The following is a 15,299-nucleotide window of genomic DNA, read 5'->3' on the forward strand; positions in this document are numbered from 1 at the left end:
ACGCGCACGCACGCGCCTACGCACACACACACGCACGCACACATGCACACACACACACACACACACACACATACACACTGTTTGCTCCACATAGCAAAGTTAAAATTTGATATTACAACTTCACCCAAAAGGAAATGACATCTCGAATGGCATTGCCGATGCCTGTGAAGTGCTGGGAGAGAGTTTACAAACTTCTGACAGCTGGCATACACCCCTCCCTCTCCTCACACCATGCCCAGAGACAGTGCTCCCACACCCCTGTTAAACACTTGAAGAGATTCTTTCCAAAATGACATATCCACCACTTCAAAATCTGACGTCTTCCCTCACAAAATGATTGCCGGCATGAAAGTAAAACTCAGTAATTAAGTTATCTTATACTGTATAAGTTATTAGTTATCTTAATAATTTTGCTCACAAGATTTTAAATTAAGTTACTGAACAATGATCTTCAGGATGAATCTAAAATGGATATATGGCGTTTTGGAATAAAACTCTTCATTTTAAATTAGCATTCTGACAGATTATGTCAGATTATGTCCATCTGTTTACACAACAGTAGATAGCGAATATACCTTGCCAACTTGAAAATATCCTGGTGTACCAGAACACAAACTTAACTGGACCTCATGCCGCTCTATTATGGTTTGATGCTGATTATGAGAAATGCCATGCAAAGCTACCACTTAAACTGAGGCAGTATGGTTGTAAATAATCCCATGTTGGGCAGTTTAAAACTAACTCTGCCTTTCTCTCCCTTTCTCGCCTCTTCAGAAAAGAAATGGTTTACAGATGAACCAGAAAATGCCTACCCACGGAACATTCAGATCAAGCCCATGAGCACTCACATGGCCAACCAAGTCAACCAATACAAATCCACTAGTAGTCTGATTCCACCAATCAGAGAAGTCGAAGATGAATGCTGAACACCAGGTCCCTTGTTGACTCACGAGAAATCTGGATGCTCTTTCAAAAGAGATGGCAAGAGATTACCGATGAAGGAGTGATGAAGATGACGGTGATGTTGACGGTGGTGGTGAAGACTGACACATTTCTCCTCACTCTCATTCTTCTGATTAAGGGTTGAACAGGAACACAAACTGGAAGGGACCTCCTATGTGTATACCTTTAATGTTACTTCCATGCTCTTGGACATTGTTTTATTTATTAATGTATCCATAGAGATGTACATAATGACAATCAAATAAGGATTGTACAGCCCCTCCCCCCTAGCACTTTTTTGGAATTATTTTAAGAGTTGAGAAAAAAAAAAAAAAAGGAGTACTTCCTGTAATTCTTTGCAATAGTTCACCTCTTCGTGTGACCAGACTCCATGGCTAAGGCGAAGGAGGATGAGGGTTGCAGCGATAAGCTGATCATATCATCTCCCAAAGATCCACCCAGATGTGTCATGTCAAACCAGCTGGGCTCATCAGGCTCATATCTCCTGTCTGCTTCTGTTCTATTTGCACTAAAACTGATCAAGTTGCTTTCAACAGAACAACTTGAAACTTCAGATTTTCCCCCGAAACGTCTCTGAAAGTGAAGAGGAAGGAAGGAAGGAAGGAAGGAAGGGCGGGCTGCTTGGCTTCGGAGGCATACTATCTTGTTCTTAGGTTGGAACATCATGTCATTGCTTAAGGTATGCTGCATCACCGCTGAATAATCATGTTGAGTGAGTGCATTCCAGTCCTGCAGAGCAACATCATATTGTAAAACAGTAGTGTAAAACTCGGAGAATGATGCGCGGTGTTGGCATACACTGGCTGAAAGAGAACCCTGTACCTACATGTCTTCTGTTGATATGTCAGCTAGATCCTGATATCTGTGACTCTGTTTCAAGCTCCTATCGCATGGTATGTGCCTGAGCCCCCTCTATAACAGATACAGCGAAGTTGATCAACTTAACCTGAGTGCATGAGAAGGATGGAAACGACCCGTCCCGTCCCCTCATGCGTTCTGGAGTGTTTACGGTATGTACATGCCATGTGTGTGCATCGCAACCGCGTGTCCCTTCTGGTGTTGCGCTGACCATCTTCCCCCCCCCCCATCAACATGTGTATGATGGTGCGCCTTTGAGGGAACAGCATGTGGGATCAAGGCGCTACAATGAAAGTCATGGTGGAACAACAGTAGATTAGTCCGGAGGGTTTGGATTTACTAACTAAAATATCAAAACCTGAACCAAAATCCCCAACTATGATTGAGCCATGCTAATGTGAGCAGCAGCTGTGTGCCCACAGTTAATGATTTGCCGTGATACCCATGGCAAAATTGGGATCATAAAGAAGAGAGAGGTGTATCATCTGAATGTTTTGTTTGTTAAAAAAAAAATAATCCAAGGAAATGCCACATATTGCATAAAAGTGGGCATCAATGGGTCCTCCTTCGATCGGAGCCACTGCCTGGCACAGGATTGGCACAGAGGCAGTAAAGAGCTTGGATGTTCTCTGTTGCCAATCCAGATGTCACACGCCTCACCACTCTCAGGAGTTGAGCTGCTGTGTTCGGTCCTTTAACATGGGGAAAGCTCAATCATAGTTGGATGGAAATGGAACCAGGTCACAGACTGCTAATAAGGACACTGGAGAGGAACCTGTGTTCTTCATGCTAGCCTGTGTGCCACGACAGTGTGTTCTGCACATGGCGAGGCATCGTTAGATCCAAATCTAACCGTGATAGTGACGAAGGCTTGAGGAGGTAGCCTTGTACTCCTGAAAAGTAAACTACACTACAAATGTGTAGTTGGATTTATACATATGAACATGATTATTTTGTATCCATAAGCATAATCATTTTGTACTTATTTTTATAGATGGCAACCTAGTGAAAAGTGCTATAGTAAAAAAAACAACTCCATGAATATCATTAATTGCATATCAAAGGATTCTGTGTTTGAATATATCACCATCTACTTCACATCATACTAAAACAAAAGAAATGATTATTTTTTTACCCCCCTGCGCCCTCTTCAGCACACTGCATCCCTCTGGAGATGATAAAGCATAGAGTAGATTGCATGGTGACACCGCCGTCTTTAGCCCAGCAGCTCCGCTCTGCTGAGTGCTTGTAGAAATAATCAATATGAGGTTCATCTGAAGGCTCTTCGGCTGCACAGATGAACCATTTCTCAAATGATGTGTCTACTACTAAGCGTCCTCATGAGTGAACATGCAGACAGAAAGATAGGTGCAAATGAGAGATGTCAACTTCAACTATTTCAGTAGGTATATGTTGTACCTAGAGAGAGGAGATCAGAGCGGTAATAATAGCTAGAAGATCATCCTCAAAGGCATGGAGTCGCTCCCTCTGTGCACAGGCCACAACCGAATGACCTTCATTAGCGATGTTTGACCTAAATTAGGTCCCCAGTGAGGAGCAAGAGCCTCTTGGTGTGTGTGTACACTACAGCACAGTGTGCTGAAGCTCTCCACAAAATATCAGCGCAAAATGCGACGGGGAGACACCGACCATTTCGTGCAGTGAACCCACGGCCAAGGGACTCTACTCTATAGGCTGTAAAAGAAAAGGCATTTCTAGAGAAACATTTTTGGAATGGGGGGAAAAGAAGATAATATTGTGCTAAATATGTTGTGTAAATTCAACCCATTATATAGACCACATTTCTTTCTCAAACAAAATGATCTGAGCTTCAATGTCCGTCTATTGGGTGTGGTGCAACTATACTGGAGCCTCATACACATTGTCCTGAAGTGAACTTTTGAACTGTGATTACATTGTTGTCACACTTTGTAGCAAATAGATTTCTTTTGAGAAAATATGTGAGTAAAATGTATGTATAATTGGGTTGTTAATGGCATAATTGCTAGCCTGAACAATAAGGAACTATTAATATTCGATAATGGCAATGACTCATTATACATAGAATCGACAAACTGATTGTTATGTTGAAAAAAAGAGAAACGTGTATTTTGAAAATTAAAGATCCTGTCTTGGATTCATGTAGAAAGGAGAAGATAATTGAAGTATGCGACACATGGAAAAGGCAGGCGGAATTTGACCTGGTTTATCAGCCATCACAAAGATGGAGGGTAGCACCAATTCAGCAAGGTTATCAAAAGAGAGAACATCCTTAATTTTACTGTTCTTATAAAATTGTTTTATTACAGGGTTTACATTCCATTTTGTTGGCTTGTCATTATGTGTTACCATAATAATATCCGTGCATTGTTACAAACTGTCACAACTGCTTATTATTTGTTTACAGAGTATTTTTTTTATTCGGAGGTACTTAAACGTTGCATTACTCAGAAATAAAATGGTACAAACCGCAATCTAGTATAAACACAAATTCACAAATTACTGCACCATTTCATGTCATTACACTTGATTACTGTGCTTTTTCTACCTGTACCCTCATTGTGCAACTCATTCAGGCTGGAATTATTCACAACGCTGGACTGAGATATGTCTCTCTCTCCAAACATGTATACCATGTCATTATGTTTCTAATAGATGTTTAGGTCTTTGCATTGTATACCTCTAAAGTTTTTAGAGTGTTTTTGAAGTGCCATGAAAAGTTTAGTTGAGCAAGCATCCTTCAGTCATTCAGTTACACAGGCTCGCTCTGAGGGAGGTCGATCCGAGCTCCTCAGAGGAAAGGTAGTGTCCAGTGTGAGAACGGTGTCTTGTACTGACATGGAGAACATCCAAGCCATCAATGCCTCCATGCCAGTAAAGTGCCAGGCAGTGCAGCAGGTCAACAGGAGGGCCCATATTAAGACCCACTAATAGCGAGAAGTGGCATTTAGGAGGGCAGACAGGATGCCGGGGCAGATACGTACGCGCCCCTGGTCATCAAACCACACATATATCTACCGTATGCTTGTGTACTGTCTGCGAGGGAAGATCCATATCGAGTTGCAGTTGTGTTATGTGGTGTAGTTACATATGGATGACTGAAAGATGCACAAAGAGGACATGGCCACAGAGGCCCGTGCCCGTAACATCAGGAGTGTTGTTGTCCACTTAACAAATTGAAGACTATGACGCGTCATACGTTACTGTTACAGTATGTTGCATTATTTTTGTTAATCTATTTTTTTGTTGTAAAGGATGGATATAATAACTTATTTGCTGGGAATTGTACTAGATATAATAGAATATATAATACTTTGGGGGATGGGAGGTGGGATTCAAGTCTTAACAATACATTGAAATTGCATTTGGCAATTTTTATGTTGATTTTTTTTTTTTTGAGGAAAAAAGAAAACTTGCAATTTTTGTTAATTTTTTGGCTGCCTATCAGTTCAGGAAGAATTCAGGACATTGCTCTCACGTATCACATATCGGATTTGTTGGCACATCGTCATTGCAGGAAACAGGAGTTTGACATAGCAGTCTAATTAGTTTGGATTTGTTCAAGATATAATGGATAAATGGATTATTTGATGGTGCTGAGTTGATCTACCTGACTCTGTCAAATATAATCTGCTGATAAATATACTGTCTTGTACAAAAAGTTTGTACATAGATTGTACATGGTTTCTTTTTGTATTTTCTCAAATTAAAATGGATGTATTTGTGTTCTAAAACTGGAAAATCTCTTCTCTTTTCATTCCAACTCCAGTTCTTTTGTTCTTTTTCATTTTACTACCACATTTCAAGAATAACACTGACAACAGCTCGCTATTTTATACAGTATTTAGTACTTATCATATCAAAAAACATGATAGAATGTATTTGCCTCACAGTTTGACCTATGTTACTTTACCACTTTACTATCTACATACAATATATTGTTACTGTAAGACAATGTAAGGTTGTAACAGACTATGCATCGACCGTGTGTCTGACCTTGACTCTCACCAGGGGAAGGCTAAGATGAATGTCTATTATATTTCACCAATCCGAAGCCTGCGGAGAGGTCGATGACCCCGCGGTCCAAGTCGCGCCACCAATCCTCTTATCCGTGGCGCTGTAGCATCACTATGGCATTAGTCTTGATTTACGTTTACTGACATGCTATTAGCTGCTCCATCACTTTTGCCTGTCAGGCTGTCAATCAAAGGGGATCCACGGTGATGGGTGGGAATAGAATTCGAAGCACATTCCATCCACATTGGCCTGTGCTCAGCTCATATATCTCCATGGAGATGGAAAACGTGATAGTGGATCAGCAAAGGACATCATACCAGGTATCTCTTACTGTGCTGTCATGTCAGTAATATTGATGCATCCCATCAGGTTTAAATCAGGACATACAGCATCTTAAATTTGGATCGGGTTTACAGATAAAGTTATTTTAGGGGCGAATGATATTGAGCCAGTAATCCTCTTTCCCCTATTAGAGCTATGACGGGCCTAAGCGAGCCTGGGTGTTGAGAAGGATATCATCAAACTGTGCCAAAGTAAAATCATTTTTAACCTTTATGTAACACAGTGACTTGTTGAATGAAGTAATCTGCCTCTAGTTCTGTTGCTCTGGTATTATACACATCTCAATGTCATATATTGTAAATGCCGTGTTGCCCGTGTCAGGGGGAGTGAGATATCTCCTCTGAGGATCCTTCAAACATCATGAACAGCACCAATTCTGAAGCGTTATGATGAGGCAGAATGAGTTCTCAGGCACTGGCCCACTCCTCTCTCATAGTCAGGAGTCAGTGGACATCTCATAAGTCTCTGGGGCCCGGCCCGCTCCTCCTCCACGGCCCTCGGTTGAAGTGTGCAATTTCACACTCCAACGTCAAACGGCCGGACAGAAGGAGAATGTATGACCCACCCTGGCATTTGTCCTCATTTCTCTCTCAAATGTGCAAACACTATTACCCTTGGGTTATCTCAAGTGGTGTGGTGAAGATTCGCAGCCTCTCCTCTCCTCTCCTCTCCGCCAGACACACCATCAAAACACGACAAGCTGCAGAAGCAGAGTGGGGGGGGGGAAAGACAGAGCGAGGCAGAGGGGGAAAGCGATGGAAATGGAGCAGATGTTTGTGTGGCTGTTGATTTGTAGCCTGATAAGGGTGCCACACAGGCAGCTGGAATTGATGGCTTGTTAGTGAGGACGGGCCCCTCTGTGAGATGTTTTCAAAATGATTGATTTACAATAAAGTGGCTCCGGGTGTGTGCATGCAGGCAGAACTGATGCAGATCGATCCCACTGAAATTGATTGATCAGCCATTTAGCTTGGCAGTGTGTTTACCGAACGAAACCATGCAGGACTCTCCTCCAGGCATCTCTCCCCTATAAAGCAGAGGAGAAATGCCACCTCTGGGCCTGTCTCATTGCTCTGGCGGTGGCAGCAAAAACAAGCCGTATCAGAATATGAACCATAAAAATGTAATCATACAGTGAGAAATACCGGCATAAACGTTTACGATTGTGTACTTTATTCTGCTATCAACGTGTCCTTCTGTGACTTGGAGATACTGAGCCTTTAAAAACAATGTCTCACCTGCTCTGTGCAGGGGGAGGAATACTGTTCGCCTTATCACAGTGTCACATTGAGACTTTCATGGGGCGGCATAGAAATAACTAATAACAGTGGATTTCAGTAAACGAGCAGCATGTTCTCAGCAACACTTAAAGCTGACACACCAACAACCTTTACCTACGATAGTATCGTTGAGATGACTATCATGCACGGAATAGCCCTTGAGTTTGAGAGTGCGCTGCGCATGGACAGTATCTAGATTAAAGATGTTAGCAATTTTTCCAAATAGTGCATATAAGAGTCTCTGCGTACATAGCGTTTTATCGGTGGTTGTATTTATGGATGGCATAAGAACAGCGTTTATCGTGTGACCGCTATGACTCTTCCTTACTTCCCCTCTGCCAAAACAAAGCTCTCCACCACTTTGCCGAGGACTTAAATCACCTGTCCGCAGGCGCCTCATCCTGTTCTTTGGATAATTGCCGACGAGAGCGAGCCTTTCCATCCTCGCGACGGCATGCAGTGGCCCCATCATGTTCCTTATTAACGATTTTACACAGTTGGTCGCAGCGAGAGGGTGTCAGAATGCCAATAATATTTACCGTCTGGTGTGCGGGCTATTCAGGGGAGGCTGAGGGCTGCTGTGATTGCCCTGACAGGAGCTGACAGCACCCTGAACCTGAGATCCCTGCAAATCAACTCAGCGGAGTGTCTTCTGGAGCCAGGGCGTGCCTGTGGCCATGAACCAGGTGATGGAGCACGGCACTGTTCATGTCTTAAGGCCCTAACGCAAACAAAGCTAAGTGTGGCTCTGCTCTATTCATCTGCATGCAAACACAGATCATGAATCACCCAAGAAATGTGTCAAAAGCCAGGCAAAACTCTCAGGTTTGAAGTCAGATCAAAGAGGAGAACGATATCAAGCAAGCAGCAGCTTCATAACAGACCCTTTTCCAGCAGCTTAAAAAGCTGTATGTTTTTTTTTCTTCTTCTTCTTCAATTTCCGTCTGTGGAGAATAAACAGTACATTTGAGATGTCATTATGGGTCATTTAGTAAATTAATGAGGTACAACATCTAAAATAATTTTCTAGATGAACTGTCAGCCAGGTAAATGAAACCTCTGGCTTAGAAATATTGAGCCCTCTCAGTCAATCCATTCAGTCCATAATGATTTCCATAACATTGATGTTGACACCAATTATAGCATTTCCCTTTGACCCCAGAGGATTTCAGCCAGAGTGTTAAACGCCTCACATACACACACGGACACGGACACACATGTAAACACACAGACTCTCATACACACACCTCTAGTTACGCCGTATCTCCTCACATGTAAACTACACACACGCGTGTTTGCATGCGTGACAGAGACGGCGACACGGGAAGAGAAAGAGCCGGCCCCCATCCCAATTCAGCCGTGATAATAGTTTCCATGACGATGAGGCATGCTCAGCGCATCAGTTGTGGCCCAGATAAACAGTGATCCTTTACGAAAACAAGAAGGTCATTACAGCAGCTTGTCAAATCAATGCCCAGTGTGTCCAAGTTGATTAAGCCATCTCCCCTCAGCTCTGACACTCTGTCAATAGCAGCAGGCCCACAATGCAGTGTTGGGCGGGGTGGAAAAGGGGGTGGGGGATGGTGATGTCTGGGGCGGAGGGTGGGTGGGGGTGGTGGGGTGTACTCGTGTCACACACACACACACACACACACGCACGCACACACCTACACGTACACACGCACAGCGCTCAGATGATTGGAGTGAAATACCCATCAGTCAGGGAGCCGAGGTGGACTAATGATTCCCTGTGCTGCCTATTAGAACTACATGACAACTCAATCCTGTTCACGGAAAGAGAAATGGGGGAGGGAGTGGCGGGAGCGGAGAGGGGGAATAAAGAGAGACGGAGGAAGAGAGGAAGAAAAGAAAAAGTGACCTTGTAGCAGCATCATTTGAGGCTGAATTAAATTGGCAAGAGCAGCTAATCTTTACCTGGGGGCGATTAACAGAATTAAAGGAGAACAACAAAGGCACAGGGGTTGGCTTGTCTCTTTTTTCCTGCCTGGCAATGCCATTTGTAATTTGTGTCGAATGTCCTCTTTTGGAAAAGTTGGTGAATCTTCTTCTCTCTAATCCCGTCACTCCGAGCGTTTGATGTTTACATCTGACGCACAAACAATAGGAGAGTTTTTGATGGAAAATTTAGGGCAGGCTGTTATTATCGTCTAATTGGTGGTTTATTATGAAATGAAGATTACATTCTCAAATCAGGGCTTGAAACAATCCCATCATTTTGAATTTACTAATAATACAGTAACATCTTATCATATTATTTGGTCTAAATTAGAAAGTTTACTCTACAGTGTGCCTGCTGATATATATTCTTAAGAAAAAATTCTGTGCGCAAACCTTTTTACTTCACTGTAGAATAATGGGATACCATTAGTGGGAAATGAATTACTCCAAGTTTAGCCTCTGCACTTTGTTTCATACCCGCTCTCTTCTCACAGGCTAATCAATATGTTTGGAAAGATAGACAAGGTTAGGCCTATCAGCCTGTCTGAGAAAAAAATAAACAATTGCTAATACCCGATTGCTAAGGTTCACGGCTGAACTTTACCCACACATTGAGGAGAAGAAATATAACAACCAATAAACCTTTAGCTCAGGGACATTCAAACCAACCCCAGTGAGTAGATCAATATTTTGTGCTATTGGCATTAAATCACCATATGCATATTGAAAATGAAGAATGGTTTGTGTTGTTTCTTGTGAGAACAACTCTGCCTTCATTGAAGATATTTCCAATACAGGAATTATCATGCTTCTACACAGAAAGAATGCAACTTTAGTCTCATTAAATCATTCAAAGGGTTCATTGTTTGTATTTTTGAAATATCAAAGGCCTGACTTTCTAAGATTCAAAACAATCTATGATTAAACAAAATCGAACAATCTGTGTTTGGATTCCTCTTAACATTTCATATCAGATGACTCGTATTTATATAGAAATAGATGCAGCCTCTTTTGTTGTTGACCTTGAGTTCTTGAGTTTTTTGTGGTCAGCTCCACCAATCAGAAGTAATGTATGAACACAACATTCAGTCTCAGCTCAGCTGGCTTTGTTCAAGGTAGTTTGCACGCCAGCAAAAACAAGGGAATTATGCTCTACTGCCCAATTTTTAACCATTAACTGAGACAATGAAACATAAAACCCCAAATACAAGAACATCTATACATTATTGCAAGCTTTTTCCAGTATTAGTGTGTGTTGGGTCTGGCCAGAAAAATTCCCCTGGTTCATTGAGACTCAATTGCTAGCTCCATGTATGTGGTTTTTCTTTTGTTTTGCTGCTGTTGTTTTTTAATGTGTAATGTTTTTTTATTATTTGCCTTTATATGAGCAGAAAATGTAAGTTCAACAATTTTTAGACAAAATATTTGATCCCTGTGGGTTTCTCTAATCCTCTGCCTTTGTGCAATAAGCTTTTTTGTCTTCCTATGCGCTTTTCATTTCACATATTACAACTAGCCAAATTGCTACTGGAGCACCTACAGTACAGGAGACAAATGAAAGTCAATAAGCTACCTTCACGTGCTATCCGCCGAGAGAGAAAGAGAGAGAGAGAGAATAAACATACTTAAAACATGAGCTCCCTACCACTGACCACCAATATTACTTCCATAAATGCAGGATTGGATGCAGTAAATAGCTGCTCACCTTCAGAGTATTCATGATTCAAGGGTTTCATTTGTGCTGAGCCGTACCGTGGGGGGGTCATTCCCAACTGTCCCCACCACCATCTCCATGTCTTTAAGAACGGCCCCAGAACAGATCTCCCTCACCTTTTCCTCACCATTAGTCACAGCCGCGTGTCAAAAATCGACTGCTTCGGTATGTCATTTGTCATCGGCCAAGGCCGAGTCGAGCCGTTTGAGAGGCTGGCCCTCCGGAGGAACCCAGAGATAGGATCAGAGCCTGAGGAAATACCACCGAGTCCGACGTGCAACACAGCACACTCCTCCCTCAGGTCATACTACTGCGGGGCCCGTAATGTGTGTATTCATATGAAACGTTATGTACATTGTTTACAGTTCAAAGACATTTAGGTGCACAATAAACAATATCCTTTTCCTGTTTGATGTGCACGTCACATTTCTGCATCCACGTCTCCCATGATGATCTTGAACAACAACCGGATTATATTGAGGCAGATGGTTGTATTAAAGAGTGTGATATCATTTGTATGTCCACATCACTTAGCTCAATGTACAGTACACCGTTTGTTCCAAGTATTTTCTTGAGCCTCAATGGAGTCATACAGAGTTGCCCATGTGACAAAATCACCCATCTCTCCTGAGGGCTTTTCTTGTTCATGTTCATGTTCAGATGAACTGGTCCTACCCAACCCCCCCTCCTTCCCCCCTTTCTCCCCCCTACCTCCAACCCTCAGGACCTGGTCGAGAATGCGAGTAAATGCCAATATTTCCACAATTTTCCTATGAAATGTTTGATTGTCCAAGCCAAGCGTGTAAAATCAATGGCTGACGCTTTCTGTCATGTTGAGCACAGCTATAGGGCCGCAGGGTGCGAACATTAAGATGTAAACATTACATGCCCTCGGCCTATACCGCACCATATGATTATGTTATCTGCCAAATAATAATGTAGTTATTGTTTTGGTGATATAGTTGAAGCAATAATATAAAACATGTCTTTTAATGTTACGCAGCAATTGGGAATTATGGTGTTTTTCATGCTTCTGTCTATGCTTGTAAATGTCCCATTAATAAAAGAAAAAGTAAGTGCTAGTGCTTGTACTGCAGTAAGCATATTTAGGAACACCAATGTCAAAATTTTACTCCAAAATTGTATCACAAAAAGACAAAAACAAAAAACAAAAACTGCATTGTTTAGCGTTGACATTGACAATAATTAATATTCATGAGATTGTGACTTTGCGACGCCTCAGGATGGTTAAATTAATTATGCTAACAGGGTCATTTAACTACTTTATTCAAAGCAAGTAATTCGCATGCAATAAATGACACAATAATTACACACACAATCTAACAAGAGGACAGTGACAAGTGGAAGAGTGACACACTTATCTACATACAGCACAAAAAACACACATGTACACACACACAAAAAAAAAAGTCACAGAACTAAAATGCATAATGGCAAGTTAAATGAATGCAAAATACAAGCTAACAGAGTAGTACATCCGATGTAGCCCTTCTCACCACGAGTAGTAAATATGATTTGTTACCACGTGTTATTATTTAGCGTTATTCATCTTCTCTGTCAGTCGCACATAGAAGGGTAATAGAAATGCCAGCAAGGTGGCTGATTTACTTAGTAAAATTTTCATCTCAAGGCTTGCGAGGCATGATTGGAGTCTGTAAGAGTAACGGGAATTCATGCATTATGTAGGCGAATCTGACACGACCTTGAGACTTCTCAGCACAGACCATATATTACCATCAGAGCGACCTTCCCGTCCTGAAGATACATCTGATGTGTTTAAGGCTGTTTTACAATGCATTAGGGGGGCTTTACATGTGCTGAGCTCACTTTATTTGCTCATACATTTCACAGGAAGAGTTTAGTGTCAGGCTGATGGCGACCATTCAGAGTGACTGAGCCGCTTGACGAGACAAATGAGCCCGAAGAAACAGACTGAGGCGCTGGATAATAAGCATTTCTAAGCAGATTCCCAGTTTCCTTTTCATTTCCCTCAGTATACAGTACATTTGCTATTCACTGAACCCTCGCTGATTCCACCTCATCACGTATGCTCACCTGGTGCGATTGATTGACCTGCATCCTGAAGATACAGGATGGATATGATTTTTCCCACCAAGTGATGGGGCGTCAGGATCAATATTCTCACTGTTGGTTAAGCTTTTGCAACCTTTAGAATATCAGCTCCCATCGATCTCTCTCACACAATTGTCCGCATTTTCAAATCAAATTATTTTTTCTTTAAAGGCAAGTACATGCCAATGACATTTGAAAAGCCTCACGGTCTCGCTATATGACCCAATTGAAATAGCCAAGGTAAAGGACACAAAACATAGATCCATTATCAGGTTACTTTTATTGTCCATGTCTCATTCTTTCTATCATTTCACCTCTGTGCTATAAAGATGTGGGAGAGTGAGGCCATATTGTATTACCATATAAAAAGGCCCATAATTATAGGGGGAGAATGACGGTTGTTCTCCCTATAAGAGGAAATGATAAGGGAGTACCATGCTCCGTGAAAGAACAGAGTCCATTTTGATATAATTGGCAGTGGAATTATTTATGACATTAATTGCCACATTATCGACTGGCTGTCAGCTCCTGTGTCAGTCTGTCCATCTTTCTTAGCAGAGAGAGCCAGCTCAGCCTAGTGCCCACTGACAAGCTAATTACTACAGCACAACCCTGAATGACAAATGTTACTCATCTGAGACCGGGCCCGGAAATAAGGACCACTTTTCCCCTTCGGCTTCTCTGGATGAAGTGAGACAGCACTGTTCTGCCAAATGTCTTCAGGTGAAGGAGGGAAAGAGCTTGTGTGTCAGAAATAAAGAGAGGGGGGGGGAGAAGAGAGAGAGAGAGAGAGAGAGAGAGAGAGAGAGAGAGAGAGAGAGAGAGACATTTTTAGAGCTAAGGGACAGCTAAATCTAAATCTCACCCCATCCTTGGGCCTGTTTGCTCCTCTGCTATCAGTGGCCAACTGTCACTCATAAAGACAACTCCTTTTTCCCTTCCTCTCCCTCCTTGTAAATTTGCATTAGCTCATGCCAATCAGTCATCAGGCTGAGGACTGATATCTAGTGACGGGATGATTGGTCTTTAGTTCTTTTGACAGTGAGTCACTCACTGGTGTGCCTTTTGGGGAGGTGAAGGGTGCTGTGCCATCAATGTACTATAGAGTTCTGAACACCAAGTTCAGTAATTATATGCAAATTTATATTAACAAACTTACTGTTACAGTACCAGACATGAAGTACGATGCACATGTGGATTTGAATTGGTCAAAGCACCACTTCAGCTTTTACAAATGAAGTGTAATTACTGTTCAGTGTGCTTACAGTACAATATTTGGTTTTGTCATGCATGTTTACACTGTTCTGTCACATTTCATTTCAAAGAAATTACAAAAAAATTAAAGTAACAGCAAATATTCACTGGATGTACCGCAACATCCAGTTTGCCCACACCCAAGCATGGATCCACACACACACACACACACACACTGTCAGAAACAAGGTATTGAGTTGTACCCAGCGCCAAAACAACTATTTCTGAGAGTGCATTGACACACACGCACACATAGCCCTGCGTGGCTAGTAGAGGGGCCTGCAGGGCTAGTGTAGTAGAATGTCACTGATCTGCTCTGATGAAGTGGTGTGCCATTTGTCCAGCCAGGAAGTTCCCAAGGAGCAGCAGCAACAACACAGCTGAGGGTCAAGGAGGGCATCGCCTACAGGTAGATCTGTGGTTCATACCTTAATTAATCTACTGTCCGTGATGCCAGGCATCCCGTTCACCGCCCTGCGCACACACAGGCGCACGTCAAGCATATGTCTACCAGTTGTGGCACTCCCCGCCCATCCCATAATGCAGTTTGTGTTGGTGTGGCAGCTTGGGATGCGTCCCTGACGAGGATAGGAAGTGACACACACCAAACTCGGTGTGTCCCCCAGCCAGCTCCGGTGGCTCGGGGCCTGTCAATTCCAGCTCCGTCAGTGGCACTGGCTCAATGGCAGTGCCTGTGACACATGTCACAAAGTTTTAAATGTCTGCTCTTTTCAGCAGGATGGCTGGGCGCGCGCAGCAGCCAGGGGAAGGATGACATTTTGTGTCGTGCGGGGGGAACTTGTTGTGGCTCCCCTCTT

The 15,299-nt window shown here is 42.6% G+C and overlaps 1 protein-coding gene across 2 annotated transcripts in view; it reads left to right on the forward strand.

Annotated features, from left to right (window-relative positions):
• The window catches only part of kcnma1a (potassium large conductance calcium-activated channel, subfamily M, alpha member 1a), a 138,034-nt gene extending 136,990 nt beyond the window's left edge, over window positions 1-1,044 (forward strand). Inside the window, exon 30 of one of the 2 annotated variants that reach the window (XM_078288582.1) lies at window positions 775-1,044. In XM_078288582.1, the coding sequence (XP_078144708.1) occupies window positions 775-926 (152 nt within the window). In that variant the 3' untranslated portion in view covers window positions 927-1,044. The remainder of the gene's footprint in view (window positions 1-774) is intronic. The other variant, XM_078288583.1, reaches the window with a different exon arrangement.
• Window positions 1,045-15,299: the final 14,255 nt, after the last annotated feature.

This window comes from Centroberyx gerrardi, chromosome 15 (genome assembly GCF_048128805.1).
Source record: "Centroberyx gerrardi isolate f3 chromosome 15, fCenGer3.hap1.cur.20231027, whole genome shotgun sequence".
NCBI lineage: Eukaryota > Metazoa > Chordata > Actinopteri > Beryciformes > Berycidae > Centroberyx > Centroberyx gerrardi.